General features: G+C 28.6%; 2 protein-coding genes across 2 annotated transcripts in view; both read left to right on the forward strand.

Annotated features, from left to right (window-relative positions):
- Positions 1 to 9693, forward strand: part of LOC126897474 (uncharacterized) — an 18441-nt gene extending 8748 nt beyond the window's left edge. Inside the window, exons 4-5 of the mRNA XM_050671115.1 lie at positions 5651 to 5743; positions 9499 to 9693. Of these exons, the coding sequence (XP_050527072.1) occupies positions 5651 to 5743; positions 9499 to 9692 (287 nt within the window). The 3' untranslated portion in view covers position 9693. The remainder of the gene's footprint in view (positions 1 to 5650; positions 5744 to 9498) is intronic.
- Positions 1 to 22374, forward strand: part of LOC126897466 (uncharacterized) — a 169952-nt gene that overhangs the window by 57241 nt on the left and 90337 nt on the right. The gene's annotated exons all lie outside the window — the stretch shown is intronic.

Here is a 22374-nt window from a genome sequence, read left to right on the forward strand (position 1 = left end):
CCCCCCCCACCACCCGGCCACATCAAGATCACCGACCACTATCCAAATGCCGCGACAACGAATTTTTTCTCATCTATACTACCGAGGCGACAAGTTGTCTGTCCGTTTTTTTTTTGTTGTGAAAACCACGTTTTTTGTATTTTTTTGTCCTCCGTTTTTTTTCTAATAAAATAAAACGTTGAGATGTCAATGATGGTGGTGATGTGAGGTGACCTATGGCCGGTGGTGGCCCGTTTCTCCTCAAGATCAACAGCAACAAGTATAACATGAAACTCCCCTGTTCTACCCATTATTAATATTGTTTATATAGCACCTCTTTTTTGCTTCTTTTTTTTTATTATTATTCCTTTATGAAAATATATATTTAAAATAATAATTATAAAATTTTAATCATTAATTAAAAAATATTATTATATTATACATGGCCTCTTTTATTTTTCTCTCTCTATACTTTTCCCTCATTTTTATTAATATTTGTTTTTTGTTTTTATCAAAACCTAGTTGTTCCGTCAACAAGTACTATCTTGCTTGGCGCGGCTACTAGGTCACTGTCCAGTGTTTCCCCTGGGCAGTGGGTAATTAGTAGGCCCTCTGTTTTGGCTGAAAACTTACTTATTTAAATATTGCAGACGAAATATTCAACATACAATAAAAATGTTTTTATAAAAATTGTTTATAATTTATGTTGTGTGTATCATATTTTTTATCAAACACAGTTGTTACTATCGAGTAACAGTTTGGATTGAAAAACTAAATTTTGATTTTTAACTTTCTAATAGTTGGGAACATATGTATTTTAGTTCCTATATATCACTTATAAAATTTCACTAGTTTAGTTTAAAATTAAGAAGTTACACAAGGCATTTGAATTATAGTAATATTGTTTTCTTATGATAACTGGGTTATTCTATTTATGATCTATCTTATCTTAATAAGTTTGTGATACGGTAATATTTCATTGTCACTGCAATAAATGAACTTGCTTTTGCATTTGATATCGCTGTGTATTCGTTTAGAGTCGTATTTAGTTAATTTTATGCGGAACGCGTGTTATTTATTTGTTAAAGATGGCTGGTGTATTGACGAAAAATTGTTCACGTGTACATTGTAATGTTGCAGAATTTATATGAGTTTTTTTATATATTTAAATCTTATCAATTAGATGTGTGTGCAGTAGGTGTAAAGTATTTTAATAATTTTGTATATGATAACCTCCACTTGTCAACCGGTCCGATATCTGTCATCATCAGCTGACCGTACACTGTGCACCTGTACCAATATTGTAATGTCCCCTCAATGAACGTGTTCAAAGTAGGCACCACCACCACCCGGCGTCACGATCACCGGCCACTACACAAATGCCGCTACGACAGATTTTTTTTCTCACCTATACCGTCTAGGCGACAACTCGTGTTTTCTTTATATAATTTTATTTTGAAAACCACGTTTTTTTTTGTATTTTTTTTGTCCTCCGTTTTTTTTATTAAAATAAAACGTCGAGTGGATCTACTGTCGACTTGTATCAACCCGGCTGTTCATATTTTTTTTGTCCTCCGTTTTTTTTATTTAAACAAAACGTCAAGATGATGATGCTAATGATGATAACGATGTGAGACACAACTATGGCCGGTGGTGGGCCGGCACTCCTCAAAATCAAAAACAACAATAAGTACAACGTCAATAAACCCCCCTTTTACCCCCTTTTTAATTTGTGTATCAAGCACATCCTTTTTTTTTTCTTTCTTCTTTTATATGAATATATTTATATCTAAAATAGTAATTATAAATTTTTTAATTAAATAATTAAAAAAATGTTGTTATATTATACATGGCCTCTTTTTTTCTCTCTATACTTTTCCCTCATTTTTATTAATATTTGTTTTTTCTGTTTTTATAAAAAACCTAGTAGCTCCGTTAGCAAGTACTATCTTATTTGGCGCGGCTACTAGGTCACTGTCCAGTGTTCCCCCTGGGCAGTGGGTAATTAGTAGGCCCTCTGTTTGGCTGAAACCTTACAATATGTACTAAAATCATCACATTTACATGCCGCAATGTAAAAAAGACTATTTCTTGCTTGAATTTGGAGTTTTTCCACTTTATTTTTATACGTGACACATTATCCCCTTTCCTTTACTGATTTTAGTATATTTCGATACTTGTTATGGTACGTTTTAATTAATTGTAATACTAACGTGTATGATACTATTAGTATTGATGTTTTGGGCCAAATATTTTCTATGTGAGATGCTACAATTTCAGCTATAGAGCTTACACTTGGCTCTTTTGAATCGGGTTTAAGTTGATGGTTTACATACAAATAATATTGCATAACGTCTTTATTTAAACATTTTTATTGTATGTTGAATATTTCGTCTGCAATATTTAAATAAACTAATTAAAACGATTTCAACGGTTTTAATGACTAAGTGAGGACTAAGTTAATGATTTATGAGGTGCGTACAATGAACCAACAAGTCTGAGTAAATGGGCATTATGTCCACCTCCATAATAACTAAAATTAAAAACTAAAGTATTATAGATACGACCTTTTTCTAATAACATTTTTTAAAGTAAAAATTTAGTTTTACAAGTTTAGTTCGATAATTTTACCTGTGAATAGTATAGATTAAATATCAGTGACAAAAACAAAAAAATTACCCTCATAGTCAAATTTTCAACCCTCTTGCGGAACCTGAAATATTAAAAAAAATTTTTTTTCTATAATCAGGAGACTAAACTGCAACTTTTTTTTCTATTAGAATTTAATTATCAACATTTTCAATATTTCGTTCCACCCTACTGACCATCTCTAAATAATTTCATAGCTATAGTCACTTTTCCGCCGTCTGTTTTCAGCAGCTATTACGTGCCTGCATCTACACTCTGACTCGTGACACTGAGATGTTTGACACCATTACAACAAGATCTCATACAGTCCACTCATCACTATCAACTTCATATTTTCAGCTGAGTTTTATATTATTTTTTAATATTATTTATTATTTGTTTTAATTGAGTTTAACTATTTCGTTTAATGCCGCTTCTCCGGCCAAAAATAAAACAGTATTCTAGTGCGGTGCACAAATAGCCGTCATACGGTCTACCTGCCTCGCACAAAATACATAGGTATCAGGAAGATTTAAAAAAATTAATTACAACCGAATTGCTTAATCCGTGTCTTCAGTGTAAAGAGTAGAGGGAACTCGTGTTATATCAAATACGTGTCCTCAATTTCTGAATCATAAATATTATCCTCATCGGTAAAATGAGAATAAAAATAAGAAAAATACATTGTCCAATGTATAATTATAGTGAAGTAAAATTAGGAGTATAAGTATAATGATAATTATAATTATACTCTTATAATAATTATAATAATAATTAAATTTATAAAATATAATCCTGCTACATAAAAATCAATCACTCAGTATATCATTAATATGAGCACTATCTTAACTTGGATTTAGTGGTCTCAGATCATAAATTGAATTATGAGGCTCTAGTAAGACATTTTTTTCACTATCCTCGAAAATTGTGGTGTTCATTTTTTTTGTTCCCTTTTATAATTAGAAGTAATTGAATATACAAGTGTTGGGTAGAGTGTGGCAATAGATGATACCTGTCCTCGCGCACGTGTATGACCGGTTCGAACGCGTTCGCGCTACGGTCGTCCGTCGTCCCTTCCTCAGCGAGCGTCATAGTTCCCTTTTTGTACGTACGGTACACACGTTCACATCTCTAGTAATCGACAGCCGTGCAATTACTAATTCACATTCACTTATAGTTTTTTTTATTTTCGTTCATTATTAGTTTACTTTCATTATAAGTCACTTTGCCACTATCTCCGATCTCATCAAGCCGTCTTCAGAAAAGTCGTTAATTTATTTTCATTCTGTCATATCTATCATATTATAAGATTAACATTATTTATTATGTAAGTTATCCTCCCACTTCTCTTTATATTTTTTAAAATTTTATTTGCAGAACTCTAATGTATATAGTCGTATTTGTATATGCATATAATCAGGTGTACCTATTTTTCTAATCTCCTCTCATTTTCTTTATTTTTGTTTTTATACAAATAAACAACACCGCCCACAGTAACAGGCAATCCCCCTTTAATATTAAGGAGCTGTTTGTCACAAATATATAATTTTATATATTTCATGTTATTGTGTTCTAATATATATTCATAATTAAAAATTGTTAAATAGTTTTAAAAATTTAAATAATAAGATATAAATGAATACCTTTTATTTCCATTATAATTCTCTCATATATTAGTTAGTTAACTATTTTTTCATGTTGAATGTAATAAGACATCACATTTGATTGACCAATGGAGACGTGCTTTGCAGTCTTACGGTTTGGTATAAAAGGCCTACATCCCTATTGACCGATGTCAATTGTCCGTTTGAGCTTTATTGCAATGATAACTATGTTAGTATATTCTATAGTGTTAAATACAATTAATCTCCTGGCCCAATAGACCTAATCAATCCAACGGTGCCAGAGTTAGTTATTCTCCCTAATGCCTATTCTATTTAATTATCCTTTATATTATTTATGTTTTGTGATTTTTTTTTTAATCATGGCATGATATATGATTTATTAAAGAATTTGTAATTTTGTTTTTAATTATTTTAAACAATTCTACAAATGTATTTGACATTATCTCATTTTACTTAATAATAATTGTTTTATTTTAATTTAAATTTGTTATTATTTAACTAAATTGAATTCTCACATAAATACATCATCGCCCATACTACTAGTTCACCAGTTTTTTATTCGTTTTCCCTTAGAACAATTTTAAAATATCAGTTGTGTCATTAATTTAATCACTATGCTCTGGTCTGGTAGAATCTAGGCTACTGGTGTATTTATTCCAAATTTGTTGTATTTACTTTTTTAAGCATTACCTAAATTAATCTAATATATATCGATTCGAACCGTTCAAAATCATCTAACTCTACGCTTAGAATAACCTGGCGAATTGTACTTTTTTTCTATTTAATTAATAATTATTTAAATAAGTATATTAATTAATGAGCTTTTTACAAATTGGTCATATTATGTCAAGTAGTATATCTAGTAAATAGTTTTTATAGTAAATACTTCTTTTTTGTGAAGGCAATCAAATAAAAACGATCTGCATACAAAGCTCCAGAGATGGTATTGTGTTCCATGTCGACGACGAAGTCACAGCTTTGTCGCCGATATAGATCATTGTCAGCGTGTCCTGAGACGTTACTATTTTGATTTAAATAAACAAATCTTAAAGTTATTTGAATGTGTTATTGATATTATTTTTATAGAATTCAAACCAAGTAATATACTTTACATTGAGCCGAATTTAGAGAGGAGGATACTGGGTGCAATTATCCCGGGTGGTACTAAAATTTGAACAAAAAATAAATTTAGAAAACTAAGTAGAAAAATGTTGATTAACAAAATAAAAAAGACCATTTGACAGAATTAAATGCCCGGGGTAATATAATTCCCAAATGAATAAATAATAAATTAGCACGCTAAAAATATTTTGAAAATTATGTTTATAATAGTACTAATTGTACTAGTATTAAGTGTATCCCCTATCCACATTGGTGTATATAAGATTTTATAATTCATATATAATACATTTAATTAGAAGACATAATAATAATAAGCAGTGATGATGAATTAGAAGTTCCTCCGTTAGAAAATCGTAGAACGCCAGTAAAAATCAACTCTTTTAAACAAGGTAATTTCATCCTAAAGCTAAATCTATAACTAATTATAATTGTTATTTAGTTGTACCTATTTTCTTGTGGTTAAAAATACTTCCACAGCCCCTTTGCCAGTCGTAAAAGGCGACTAATGAGGTTGCGTCAGGTCGACAACTGGCGTAAAATTTTTGTCAAAAAGTATGAGTAGTCCTGCTTTAGAGGTGACTTTATGGTTGGTAATGTATTAACACTTTGGTAATAACACTTAGGTGGGTAAACCGAATCAAGACAATTCGGTATGAGGTGCGCACAATGGACCAACAGGTCTGAGTGCATGGGCATTATGTCCACCTCGATAATAACTAAAACTAAAACTAAAACTATGAGGAGTCCCAAACAAAACTTAGGCGAATTGTCCCATCTCAGATGTACACGGGACAACAGAAGAGAGACTATAAAGTAGTTAAAAACGGAGAAGGCCTAAGGAACAAAGTGTTTGATACCAACCGGACAACTTGGGCGGTTGCTGTTTTACTAGTCATGTGAACAGGTCTACCCAACATTTGTAGCATCAACGGTGTAGGGACATTGCCACTTAAATTTAGGCTGGACTCGTGTATAAAGGAGAAATATAGATACAAAGTAAGAATATGTACTTGGAATGATTGTATATTAACTGGTATAAGTAGACAACAGAAAATTTAACATTTATTGCGTGCAGAAAACTAAGTGGAAAGGAAAAAAATCGAAAAAAATAGGTGACATTTATAAAATAATATACTCAGGTAAGTTTAGTACAAAGAGTGATGTAGGGATAATAATGGACGAGGAGATGAAAAGCAAATTAGCTGAAGTAGCTAGGGAAAGTGACAGGATTACAGTCGTAAAATTCATATTCAAGGAAAAAGTGCTAAATATAATAAGTACATATGCAACATGAGTGGAATGTGATAAAATAGACAAGGAAGTATTTTGGAGAGAAATGGATGAGGTGATGCAAGGAGTACCTGGAAATTAGGATGCGGTGATAGGTGGAGATATGAATGGACATGTAGGTGATGAGAGGAGAGGATATGAGAGAGTACATGGAGGCCCTCCAACCCAACCCAACCCTCCATTGGAGGGTATAGTTTTAATGGGAGGAATGAGGCTGGAGAAAGAATCATGGATTTTGCGGTATTGTGTGATCTTGCTGTGATTAATACTTATTTTAGAAAGAGGGGAGAACATTAAAAAACTTATAAAAGTGGTAGTATTAGATCACAGATTGATTATTTTATGTGGAAGAGAGAGAGCGTAAAGCGAATGAAAGTTTGTAAAGTTATAACAGGCGAGAATTTAACTACACAACATAGTCTAATGATAATGAAGTTGTGATATACTAGAAAGGGAATATGCAAAAACAGAAGGAACACGGGAGAAAAATCGAAGATCCGGTGTTGGAAACTGAAAGAGGAAAATGAAAAATAGTTTGTAAAGACGATAAAAGAGAAAAAGATGTGGAATGTCGAGGGAGACATAAATAATGTGTGGAATAGATTCATAGTTATGTCTATGTGTTGTACTAACTAGTCACTCAGCCATTTTCCTTCCTTTCCTAGGATGAGTACGGATGGGGATATCCGGTTTGCTTGTTAAAGTGATTCCGTAACACGAACTATAGTTTTAAATTTCAAGAAGTATGAATTGCTCGGTTAATAATGCATCGTGTTTTGTTAAATAAATTAATTTTAATATAGGGTTTGCCTATTAAGAAAATTGATTTTTATTTTTAAAACACTTTTTCTTATCCTAAATGGAGAAGGTGTGTTTAAATTTTTTGTTTGATGGAAGAGAGAAACATATCGTTATTTTGTCACGCTTGTCCTCTGCCACCATAAAACTCGACTTCAGATCGTGTCATTTATTTTTTTGCTGACGTAAATATTATAAAGAATGGCAGTATGCGTTGGCGGTTGCGTTGTTGATGTCTGTATTAAATTATTGTCTGGTTATCCTTGTCGACAAGGGAGTGCGGCATAATGTTTGTCGTTATGATTGCCGAACAAGTCTGATGTAGGGCAATTTTGGTCACCTAGTTGTAGTTCCCACCTAGTTAATTTACTGTTATTACCGTTCGATTTATGTAAATAAGTTAACGCGGCTTATATAATTTTGTTTAATCCCTACGTTTTTTCCCACAGTTGGAGAATGCGATTAATTATACTATTTTTACCAAACCTTGTGCATCAATTCCTACAATTAAGTAATTCAATTAATTATTCATTACTGATAATGGTCACTATAACTATGTTCAAGCATCCTTGAATATACATACATTTACAATGTTTATTAAATAAAACACAAAAACAACACGAGACAACAAATACGTGGTGAAATCAATCACCGAACGTTCCAATTTTCCAACTTCTAATGTACTCCTTTGTTCCTTCAAGCCATATTATTTTTGTATTCCATGAGATATTATGAACTCATTGTACATTTTAGACTGATTGTCTAATAAGTAATAAAAAGAAAAGCAGAAGTGGGAAGGTGATGATGGGAAAGGAGTTTAAGTTATATGAATTGGTTTAGATTCATATCATCTTCATCCTACCTTTTACCCACTCGATACTATTTCTTAATATTACATAAATATCGTGCATATCTTCTGACTACACTTACCTTGATATCCAGATGGACTCGTTATTAGTTGATGAATTATATTATACCTTGTCGACGTCAATGTATTAAATTAATTTAAATAAATAAAAATACGGATATAAGGGGCGACATACTGAATTTATTTCTATGGTTTGAATTAATTATTATAACAAATATGAAAGTTTATAATTAAGGTTGACAAAAGTAATATGGATTTTACATTATTTATTAAAATCACTATCGTAAAAAATGCTTCGATGCAAATCTGTAGATAATGTTAAATTTTCGTAAGGATTTGTTGGATTATTTTAAAAACAGCGTCAAAAATTCTTAATTATATCCTGATTACTAGTTTTATGATGTACAGAGTGTTGGGCGGTTGATAAGAAAGTAGAGCAGTGAATGAGTGTAGCAGAGATGAGAATGTTTAGATGAATGAGTGGAGTGACTAGAAAAGATAGGATAAGGAAAGAGCATATAAGAGGGAGTATAGGTGTATTTGTCAAACGTGGATAAGATGAGAAGAGAAGAATCAGAAGCCGTAAGAACAGTTTTAGAAATGATTGTTGAAGAAAGAGGTAAAGAAAGACTAAAAAAGAGATGGAGAGATGTTATTAAATGCGATATGAGGACAGCTGAGAGCGTAGGGGATGTGGAAGATCGTGTCAATTGGAAGTTTAGGATAAGGGTGGCTGACCCCAAGTAGTTGGGAATAAGGCGAGTAAGAAGAAGAAGACTAGTTTTATGATATACAAGATAATTCACTTATCATGAACAACTTAACTAATCGAAAAATAAAAATATCATTAATAATTTTTATATTTGTTTCAATTATTTCAATATTTCTCTCAGTTTTTCAATTACAAAATTTTTTTTTGTTCGTTCTTTATACCTTATAAGGGTGTCAATTTTAATTTCTCAAATAGTAATACCAATTATTAACTAGCGTATTTAATAAATAATGATCTAATTAAAAAAATTACTGGTCAATAACAACTGTACTTTGACCAGTATTTCAGATGTTATTGACATATTTATTTCTAGAGAAATGCCAAATGTATTTATAAAAAGATTACTATAATTCATACGAAAAAAAGTGATTTTTTATACAAATTTTACATTTTTTTTTTTACTTTATGGGCTGTAGGTAATCAGAAAGATGATAATGAAATGTGTGTCGATTGCAATTCTGTAGCTGGTACATTTGATCTAACATCTAAAGAACGAACGTATATTTGCAATCATAAAGTTTGTTTGGGGTGTTATAATAAGAACAACAAACAATGTACAATAAAATGTCCAGGGTGTAAAATAAATTTAGAGCAAGATGAATATCATTAGATGTAATCATATAAAATAATAATAATTATATTTATAAAATATAATATATAATATATAATATCTTTATAAAATGATGTTTTTTATTAACAAAAATTCTCAAAAAAATTTAAATATATAATCAATTTATCTAAAATTCAATCACTTAGTATATCATAAATATGAGCATTTCAGTAGTTTAGGATTTAGTGGTGTCATAATACACTCGACACTATCACAATATGATATAACAGAGGACTGCTCTGTTTGTATCCACAATAATGGTCGTTCATTTAAAAATTATTAACACTTTTATTTATAAATTATATTCATAAGCTTAGAATAACATGTTTGTTTTTACTTTGAGAAAATTCACAAATTATACTTGTCAGCCCTTTTTAACTAACTATAATAATATTATATGAAGTGTCGAAATGATTTGTGTATTATTCGCATGTATTTATGTATTTAATGTATTAATTCATATATTTTATGATGACTTGTCAATAAAATAGCAACATTGCGAGAATGACACAATGATTATTGTGCGGGGATAAAAAAAAATACTATAAAAGGGCTGAGTGCTGAAGGCTTGAGGAGAGTCTGTCTCTAAATATTCATTGAGCTGGTCGAATCGTGCTTTCGACATTGATACGCCAAGTTCGTAATCATCATTGTGAAATTCTTAATTGTTAATTTATGAACTAAACATTTGAGTTCGTGTTATTTTATTATAACCTGATATTGTCAAAAGTTATTATTAAAACAAGAAAAATCTTCAGGTAAGACTTTAAATCATTAAGAGTCAATACTTATATTATCTTATAATTCAATTATTTAGAATTAATAATCTGAGTATAGAACGATAAAGCAATAGATCAAATAATTATATTAATCTTTAAACTTCAATTAATTATTATAACTAGTTCGGACCTTATACATAACCACATTACAGGGTATTCGTGAGATGGCCACCGCCTCTTCGTTGCCTCAGTGTATTATTACAGGTACTTACTAGTTGAATCATTTACAATATCTCTATAAGAAGAACCTTAATTATTACTTTTTACAAATTCAATTCAATATTATTGTTATAATTATAGAAAATATTATTATTGAATTATTATTTTATTATTGAAAATCCAGATTGGCAAATTAGAACAGAAAAAAAAAAAGAATCGTTTATGTTTTAAAACACTAGATAACCAAAAAAAAGGATAAGTAACGGTTAAGATGATTGTCGGAACGAGACAGAACGCAATACACAGTTGGCGGTGACTAAGACACGGTGTCAAGGGCGGGGAGATACCCGATGACAACCGGTTGTCATATTGATGCGTGGATGGCTGATATCGAGAGACACGAGTGAGCAACTTCCCCGGCTCACTACTCTTATAACTTCTGTATAATTTAGGCGTCGTTTGAATATTAATATTTGTAATAATTCTGTGGGTACACAGTCGGTGAAAAGCTACATCAACTCTTATTGCTTTAATTACTAGTTTTATGGTCTATAGGTATAAAACATGAATAAATACTAATTTTAGTAATTAAATTTAGTATGAAATTTATACTTGATAATTTTATACTTTAATTTTATAGAGAATTTAAAACAAATTATAAAGTTCTTGCATACAGAAGGATTCTTTTAACATAATCCATTCGATTTCTCTTAAAATAATAATTATATTAAGAAAATTCTTCATGATATATTTTATTTTAATTTTTACTGATAAATTATAAAGTAGTGAATATTTCGTTATCACTATGATAAACGTATACCAAAATGATATTAATGTAATAACGGATTTATTAAAAAATCATAAAGAAAAGAAAAGAAAGTCAACTTTCTTAATTAGATTTTCCGACCTTCGTGAGTTAATTATTATTTCAGTTATGAAATTGAAATTATAGTTTATTATAAGCCATTGGACAGTTCATTATTTTTAATATACTAAATTCATTGACAAGCAAAAAAGGCAGTTTACATATAAAAGAAAACTCACCAGGAAAATCATTTTTAAACTTATATTATACAGCACAAGTTTTAGTTTAACATATTTATAAAAGACGCAATATTTCCGGAAAAAAAAGGAAAATACATAAGATATAAAGTATTTAATTAGATTAAAATATTATTATTTTCATATGTTTATTTTTTAAAAAGTTATTTAAGAAAAATATATAAAAAAATATATATATAAAGAGATTTAAGAAAAAAAATTTTAATAATGAGAAATTTACCAATTTTCAAAATGATACTTTTTAGGTTATTTTGGAGGAGAACGAGGGAACAATTTTCAAATTTTATGGGTAATGTTTCTTAACGTTACTTTTATTAATGTATCATTGAGAATAATATACTATATAATAAAATAAGAGCTGAGAAAGAGTATATGTTTATGACTGTCACAAAGCTTTGATGCGAATCTGAGAAGGTATTTATATTACTATTATGTGTTTTTTTTTTTTTTTTGTGTCTGTTACCACTTTTTCTCAGCTCTAGTAGTTTTTCTCACAGAACCTATTTCTTTCAACGATACGTCAAGAGATCACAAATCGTCTATACTCAAATAAATTACCCTTAAAAATTGAACAAATTTCCCTCGTTCCCTGTAAATGGGGAAAATCTCAAAAAAAATTACAAATTTAAAAATCGCTAATTTTCGAAATTTTTAAAAATTTTTTTACTTAAAAATGCTATAACTTTTTCAAACATGAACAAATCAATATATTTTTTTTATAGATGTTTGATATCTTTACCTATCATTTAGTATATTTTTTTTTATAAATTTGATCCTTTACCTGCCCATAGAGGAGAATTTAAAATGACAACTTTTTTACAAAAAATTAACAATTTCAAATTAACTTTTGAAAGTTGTGACATTCACCGACTTCTAACCGTAAGGCTTTCACCGATGAAGCACATAAACCCAAACGAAGTTGGATCCACCACTAGCCGAGGCTTTACCAGACCGGAGCATAGTGGAATTTTAAATATAACTGACACATTTGTTGTTTTAATTTACTAAGTTTTTACCTTAAATCTAGGGGAAAAGGAATTAAAAACTGGTAGACGAGTAGTATAGGCGATGATGTTCTATTTTATATAATGAGTTTAAATAAAATAATGATGCCCGAAGTACAATAAAATAATGTCAGTTACAAATGTTCAAAATAAAATAAAATTACAAATTCTTTTACATAACATATTTCAAGTCATAGTTAAAATTATTACAAAATATTAAATGAGCTAAAGGACAAATAAAATAAAAGGGACATGAGGGAGAAAATAATCTCTGACACTGCTGCATTGACTGTTCGATTTGACCAAGGGCTAGGAGCGTACTTTCCAATATTGAATAAAATAAAATGGTTATCATTGCAATAATGCTCAAACGAAGAACTTGACATCGGTCAATATAGATCTAGGCCTTTTATACCGAGCCTTGAGACTGCTAAATACGTCTAAATTGGTCCAACACATGTGAGGTTTTATTACACTCAACATGACCCAAAATAATTACCGGATGGACGAAAATGATATTTTAAACTAATTTACCAATAGTCAATGAGCAAATGTGCCAAGAAATCAGATAGAATAATCATATTAAAATATTTAAAATATATTGATGTCATTTTGAAAGAAACCTCGTGACAATGCACGAATAGAAGAAACAATGAAATGGTCGAAAATAAAGAAAAACGGGAATGCTGTACAAAGTTACCAAATTATATTATCATGATGCCCAGGCCGTAGCCAACAAATAAATCTTCACCCATGGCTCGATCGCCATGGCCAAAAGTAAAAGTTAGGCAGCCATGAGATGTTCAATATACGCAAAAAATAAGTAGATGGCTGGAGACAAATTCGACCACCGGCCAAAACACATTTGAACAAAACCACTTGACAGCGACGACACACATTTTACGTCACATAGTGTTCCGGAGAGTCTGAAACTTTTATATATATCTTAAATTAAAGCTAATGTAATATACATTATAGAAAAAAAAATTTTGGACTTCATTTTATTTTCATGGTATAAACAGACATCAAAGTTAATAAAACAAATACGATTTTAGTAAAAAAAATTCTTTTTTATATTTTTAACTTTATAATGCTATAACATTTTGAGAGATGTATAGATCAATATAATTATTTTTTTTATGGATGCACGATGTCATTAACTATCATTTGGTATACATTTTTTATAAATCTTATCCTTTAACTGCTTACTGGGGGGGATTCAAAATAACAATTTTTTCACAAAAAATTTACTTTTTCAACTTAATTTTTAAAAGTGTTCCAGGAAGTCTAACACTTTTATATATATCTTAAATTAAAGCTAATGTAATGTACTTTATTAAATAAAAATAAAATTTCGGACTTTATTTTGTTTTCATGGTAAAAATGGCTACCGAATACTATTTTTGTGTGAAAATTCTCGTTTTTATTTTTTACGTTTATAACTTATTGAATAGTGTATGGTTCAACACAATTTTTTTATGAAAAATAATATTTTTTAATAATCCCTTTTTCATTCAGGATATTAATAAGGAAATAGCAGATCATGTAGCTTTTGGAATAATCCACCAATGTTTTAAAAGTAAGCACTATCTAAAGATTTGCATCGAAGCGGTTTTTTTATAGTGATTTTAATCACTGTCAGATATCATTATACTTGATCCAACTATACCACGTCACCACTGTGCCGCGACCCCTGTTCTAGGTTTTTATTTAATTATACTGCTTGCATAAAAATTATAAAGATGGAAGAAAAAAATTTAACAAGGAAAAATATTGTTTACAATTTAAACATAAAGGAATTTATTTTTAAATTCCTTTGATTACTTTAAATATATGTTTAATATTGTTACGAAAACAATAATTAAAACAAAAATTTAACAAACTTCAAAATGCTGTATAAACTTAACTACTAAATTAAAATAAGAGTTGTCGTACGTCGGTAGTGCCCCAACGTAGACACAAAAGTTTAACACAAATTTATTAATGTTTTTAAATATATATATATATATTGACGACGAGTTCGTCATTCGAGCTCTTCTCAAGTCCTCCCGTTGGATAAACTGATCAGCCCCAATCCCTCTAATTAGTGCACTACTAAAGGGGTAGAGTTTAGACCCGTCAACACAGTCTAGCTCAAAAGTAGCAGACTGACGGGTAGCTCCTTGTCAGCCACCAGCACAACTACCTTTTTACTATACCCACTGAAGGACGGTTAAGCCTAGGTGCTAGGTTTTTTTAATAGTAGTACATGGAGCAGATAGCAAAATTGGTAAGATTAGTTATACATTAATTATTAGTATTATAAAATAAAAGTGAATAAAGTGCTTATAGCTACAAAACATATTTATTAAAAAAAATCCCATTGTTTGGTCTGATTTAAAAAAAAAGTATGTCGAATAAAAGGTCTATATAAATACTACTTCTCATGAAAAATTGTATTGATCCATACATTTATTAAAAAGTTATAGCATTTTAAAGAATAAATGTAAAATATAAAATCCACAATTTTGACATAAAAGTTGTATTTGGTAACCATTTTCTTCGTGAAGTCAAAATAAAATCCGAAATTTTTTTTTTTCATAATTAAGTACATTATATTAGCTTTAATTTAAGATAACACATCAAACATCTATAAAAAAAAATTATATTGATTTGTTCATGTTTGAAAAAGTTATGGCGTTTTTAAGTAAAAATTTTTTTAAAAATTTCGAAAATTAGCGATTTACACAACGGGGAGTATACGAACAGTATCTTCTAGTATGTCCGTAAGACTGGAAGTTTAGGCATTGGAGTATTTGATTATGTTTATGTGGTTCTTGTATTTTAACTTTTGTATAAAGTAGTCTTGTAATTTTGATGATTTCTGTGATGTGTGGGTCGGGCTCTAGGTCAATGAAAAACATTGGCTGATGATTTTTTTTTGGTGGTGTTTAATATTTATTACAAGTCTAGCTGAGAAACCAATTTCTTCTATTGCTGCAAGAATGCCAGTAGTTGGCATAAATGGATGGAGGTTTCTGATTACTGCTCTAAATGTCTATTTTGATTGAAGCTGATATGTGGGTAATCAACTTCATTTTTCTTCAGGAGATGAATTAATTTTCTACAATTATCCAGTTTTGCGGTTTGAACCTTTAGATGCGTTGTAAACTTTTTTAATAGATCTGAGAAATGTAGTACTCCTTTTATGAAGATAGGAGGTGGTAACTCGACATTCATATGTGTATGTTTGGTGGTATTTAAGTGCTCCTGACTGGTAGACTTGTGTATCATTAATATTGTCATCATTTTAGATATTTTNTATCATAATGTGTATCATTAATATTGTCATCATTTTAGATATTTTTGACATTATCAATAGTATGAAGAAGAACACTAATAGCGGCTTGGAGTGGTGAAAAATTTTGTTTTTTTAATGACATCAGCGGACGGCGACAGCGATGACGATGATGAAGGTAAAAATCTTTTATTAGATGTAGGTTGGAATTCATGTTTATGCAGTTTTTGTTTGCAATTTTATTGTTGATAATTTTAATAGGCGAAACAGTTTTATCTGTATTTGGAGTCACATTAGTAGGCGTGGTACTGTCTTAATCAAAAGTCCAAAGGTCACCGTATGTGACGGCGGTTTGGAATACGATAGAAAATAGATATAATTTTATTATTGACTAAGATGTACAATTGTAGTGGGTATTTATGTACAATCACATCTGTATTAGATATTCCTCAGCCCCAACATGAATACTCACGTATTGCCGAATACCTTAATCTTCCCTCACTTGCTGATCGCCGAAAGGCCCATTAGGTACTAAATTCTTAAAAAAATTTACTTGATGGTAAAGTTGACCTCCATCTCTTTTAGCGCTAATTAATTTTAAAGTTCTTTGAGAAAATTCAGAAATCATGCTCCCTTCTTCATCCTTATCTGTTCTTATAATTATATTTATAATGAGGCAATTAAACGTTTAATGAAAAATGCCAATGAAGACCACTCTTACAATTTCAATTAAACATTTATTTTATATACTTTTGTTTAAATTGTAACGTGACAAAATGTGAATTTTATGATATAGATAGATTACTGTTTTGCTTTGCTAATGGGCGCGCGTACGTTATATCCGGCCGTGTAATCAGAAAACTGTACTGTTGCTGTCAAGGTGAACGCTATACNAAGAGTAATACACATAAGTAGCATCCAATAAGATAGCATAAGATAGCCATGTTTTTTTTACTGTTTTTATTTTGATTCCTAAATTCTATATTTTGTTTTATCTTATTAATAAAAAATTTGTGAAAAAATCTAAGTAAATAAATTTAAAAAATCATTTACAAAAAAATAAAATGTAATTGAATAACAAAAAAACAATACGATTTTATTGGTGTGATGCTTTATTATTGCCAGAATGCTTAAAAATATTATTTATTATTTTGTTAAATGNATTGCTGAAAAATATTATTTATTATTTTGTTAAATGTTCTTTCGTGTTCAGGTATTATGATTTGGCCAGACATAGCATCTAAAAAATAAACAAACATTAGTACATACAATAATTAGTAAATATATTTGTATAGAATATACAAATATAAAAAATTGGGTTCAAAAATTAAGGATAAGGGTTCCTATTGTTCGTAACAATTGACTTGTTTTTCTTTATTTATTGAACATGTTGTATAGAAGGGACTATTTCATAGAAGAGCGTGGGGATGTCATATCCCCCAAAGTTTATTAAAATCATAAGACGGAATTTTTAGAATAAATTGTAGAATTTTGTATCCATGAAGTACTTTGTCGGCAAAATTCACTTCACACCCCCCTAAAATTTACCACTAAGATCGCTACTGTATACAGGTTGTAGCATCATCTTCATCTTTTTTTATCCAATGATTTTTTAACTGCTATTTAGAAAAGAATAAAAATACTAGTTGTACTATGATATAACCAGTATTTTTTCACTGCAATAAAAAGAAGCAAATCTGTTTGGGATTTACACCAACAATATTCATATTATTTGAAACATTATGGCTTATTCAATGACAATATTTTAACCAACATAGCGTGATCTGTACACACGACACCCCAAAATCATTCAAATAAATTTTTCTATGAAAAATGTAGTATAAATTAAAAAGTTATTTTTTCTTTGTAGTTTCAAAATTAAGCAACAAAAAATTTTTCTGAAAAGAAAAAAACAATTACTCATCAATTCCAATAAATTAAATTATGAATATACAATGTTACAATTATAGTTTAATCATTATTTAAGTAGTTGGTATCTTACCAGTATTAATATAGGCTCTAGTAATTGTATTCCAAATAATATAAATAAGAAGTGAAGATAAGTATACTTCAATAGAACGACCTTTCAAGTTAAATAAAACATGCTCCCAAAGAATAATTTTATTTAAAATAATATACCTATTCAAAAAAATAATAAGTTATAAAAACTAATTAACAACTATGCTTTGGGTATAAAAAATTTTATAATTTACTATTATATAATAGCAAATATACTATATTTATAATTTTTTATTATTTTAAATAAAAATATTTTAATACAAAAGAGTATAAAGTTTTAAAGTGAAAGTCAGAAAAGTNTTAAGTAAACTTGACATGATATTTCATTAGAAGTATTTTATTTTTGTTATTATTTAAGTTATAAAATAATTGTGTTTTGGATATTGGGTACAACCTAGGTATATAGATTTGTGTTTTGTTTAAGGGAAACTACTGTGAATAGTTTTATTTATATCTTAAAATTACTTAGGTTACACATAAGCCTGTCTCTCATAGATTAAAATGTGCCCTTTATTGGTTGATTTGTGTAAAAATCTTGTTTATTTAATTGTATAAAGGTTACAAATAATTAAAAAATGAGTCGGATGCAAATCTTATTTAATGTAAAACTCTGTTAATTGTTAAACGGTGAAAACCTTATACTTAATACTTTTCATTTATTTAAAAATTGAAGTATTGAAATATAATTCTCATTCAAATAGATGCAATTATTTTTATCTTAAAATGTTTGATAAATTTAAATTATTGAGTAGCACAATAGAGGGATTTTCATTAAAAATAAACAGTTTTTTAGAGATGGTATTTCAATGAATACAATGTTGAAAAATATATAAAATGCACCATTTTAAATATTGAAATACAGAAGTAATTTGTATCACATGTATGAATAAAAATCAATAAATAAGACGATTTAAAATAAGCTAGAGCCGAACTCAAATAGTTGGGATAAAGGCTAAGGATATGATGATAACGACAATGATGTATGATTAATAACGTTCAACATTTTAAGCTCATGGAAAATCTTGAAGTGCCCGTTAATAACTTAATAACTACATAACTAACAATAGTACTTTATTAAAATATATAATTTTGTATTATAAGTATAATTGATCCTAATACAAAATGCGAAAAATTAAAATATAATTTACCACATGAATCTATTACAATTACAATAAATGTAGTTACTAAAATGTATGATTATCTTTAAAGAAATATATATATGCTATTATTAAAATTAATTAAAATAACTATTTATTATTTTACTCCTAAATTTAAATTAAATGTACTTACATTTTATTGAACTTTTCATTTAAATATGTTGTGAGAGTGAACAGGGAAAAAAGCAGTCTTGACAAGTTATCGAGTCGCTGTGAAAATTGCGAATGTCTCGAAAAAATAATTTGTAAAAAGAGTAAATCAATCGTTGATGATTTTAAAAAATGTCACAATAAAAATTAAATAACAAATAAAAATCGCGCGAACTAAAACTGATGATCAACGGTTAATGAACACGTCTGGTTATTCCGCCAAAAGTTCATACGTTTAATTTGCGCTATAGTCTCAATGAAAATATTTTATGACTATTATTTTAAAGTTTTTTTTATTAATTTACTAATCAAGGGATAATATGTCTAATAATAATATAAGTGAATAAAACTATTTGGATGTCTATAACCGTTATAACGATTCTTTCATTATAATGAAAGAACTTTGGTGAATCCGTACAATTATTTTGAACATTGAACGGTCTCAGCACTTACTAAAAATTGCTCGGTCATTTATTGAACGTTGAACTTTCCTAGAACTTAGTAAATATTGTTCGGTTATTTATTGAACGCTGAACTTTCCTAGAACTTATAAAAAATTACACGGTTCATTATTGAGCATTGAACTCTCCCAGCACTCGTGGGTCGCTTGAACCGACCGTGAACCAAAATAATGCTACTCGAGTAGGGGTGGGCGAAATGGATGGACGGTTCAAATTATTATTCGTCTGATAAGTCAGGCTGTGGCTGTCGGGCGCTAGCACGAGAGGCAGTGCTGAGCGCTGTATTTTGTATTGCTATGGCCAGTTGATGGCGTGGTGGTTATTGTGTCTTGTTGTTCTCGCGCTAATCGACCATCGTAGATGGTGACGATTTTTATGTGTTGTACTAGAGATGTTAAGTTCGTGAACGAATAGATCATTTGAACTATTCACTTTGATGAACTGTTTCAGTACGTGTAACTTAACAGTTCACAGTTCGAAAAAAATTAGTAGTAATGTATAAATAAAATAGTTCGCGAACTTCTTTAAAAATTCTCTGTGGTTCTTTGTTCGAAATTCTGTAAATGGTAAACAGCTGTTTACCATTAGCTAACAAATAAATTATATTGTTAAAATGTTACACGGTTCTTAACAGTTTAACAATAAAATAAATTCATACAATGTACAAATATTAGATCAGATTTCTGATTTAACTTATGACTAATGGTCAATTGTAAACCTTGGATTAGGTGATAATGATAACATGAGCCATGAGGGCATTGATAATAATTTTTTCTTAGTCTATGATGTTCTACTACAATTTTGATATGCTTTTATTTTCATCATGTATATTACATTGCCTCCACAAGTTAGTCCTCACTATTTAACTACCTACTATAAGAAAAATTAAATTTTGGATAGTTATTATTGTTTGTACAAGTTTTATTCTTTTATTATATTAATATCATCATATGTACGAAACCATATTTTTTTTATACTTGATTAAATCTCTTGACTTATTTGAAATTAAAATTGATCATCTTTAAATTGTTACCACACAAATTAATAAAAATAGAGATATAACTTTAATTAAATAACACATGTAATAACATTCGAAGTATTTATTATTTAATGAATACAAATGACAAACAAAAATTAATGCACTATACAAAAATAATTAAAATAATATTAAAAATTATGTATACAGGATGATTTTTTTATCATAACCCACTCAATTATTTGCAGAATAATAACAATTTAAACATTTTTTTTTATTATTATCTTTAGTTACACATTACTCTTGAATTTTTAACTATGTAATACTTTTTAAGTTCATCCCTTATGCCTTGGAGGGGGGTCAACTTTGTTTTTTTAAATGGTAACACATATTTTGAATTCAATAAAATGTTTGAGTTTTTAATTTAATAGTAAATGGAATTTGAATTTTTAATATAACTTAATTCGTTTATTAGATATAATCATTTAAAGTTTCAAATTTTTTAATTAATATACAGGTATAATACACAAGGGATTACAAATATAGGTAGCTAATTGGTTTTTTATAACATCGATATTAGTAGGTACACAGCATTGTTATTATCATTTNATGGGATTGTAAATACAAGTAGATAATTGGATTTTTATGACATTGCTGTCTCAGTCACGGATTGTTTATTATCAATAGATATAATTTCTGTATTGTCAGTTAGTGTATTTATATACTCATAACAATGAGTTACTACAAATTACTACAAATGATAATAACAATGCTGTGTACCTACTAATATCGATGTTATAAAAAACCAATTAGCTACCTATATTTGTAATCCCTTGTGTATTATACCTGTATATTAATTAAAAAATTTGAAACTTTAAATGATTATATCTAATAAACGAATTAAGTTATATTAAAAATTCAAATGCCATTTACTATTAAATTAAAAACTCAAACATTTTATTAAATTAAAAATATGTGTTACCATTTAAAAAAACAAAGTTGACCCCCCTCCAAGGCATAAGGGATGAACTTAAAAAGTATTACATAGTTAAAAATTCAAGAATAATGTGTAACTAAAGATAATNGGCATAAGGGATGAACTTAAAAAGTATTACATAGTTAAAAATTCAAGAGTAATGTGTAACTAAAGATAATGAAAAAAAAAAATGTTTAAATTATTATTATTCTGCAAGTAATTAAGTTGGGTTATGATAAAAAAATCATCCTGTATATATAATTTAACCTTTTAAGATTTCTCTTAGTCATTTCTATCTGTATTCCTTTATTCATCATTATAATAGTATTAGCTAGGTACATAAATGTATTATATAAAATGTAATAAACCAAAAATAAAAAGAAAGAAAAGAAAAGAAAAGAATGAATGTTAGTCTTTCAAAAAAAATGATATCAAATAAAAGGAAATTACCTAAGGTTTCAATATAAAAAAATATTATTTTAAAAATATTATACACTATAAAAATTTGAATTTTGAGAAAAAAGTGTAACATGTAAAATTTAGCATTAGAAAATCAATAAAACTCACTTCAAAATCAAATAATTTAACGAAAGTGTTTTAGCTTCGATGCAAAGCTCAGAAGGTATTAATTTTACTATGATGAGTTTTTTTTTTTTTTTTTT

This window comes from Daktulosphaira vitifoliae, unplaced genomic scaffold (assembly GCF_025091365.1).
Source record: "Daktulosphaira vitifoliae isolate Bord-2020 unplaced genomic scaffold, ASM2509136v1 Scaffold_2, whole genome shotgun sequence".
Lineage (NCBI taxonomy): Eukaryota > Metazoa > Arthropoda > Insecta > Hemiptera > Phylloxeridae > Daktulosphaira > Daktulosphaira vitifoliae.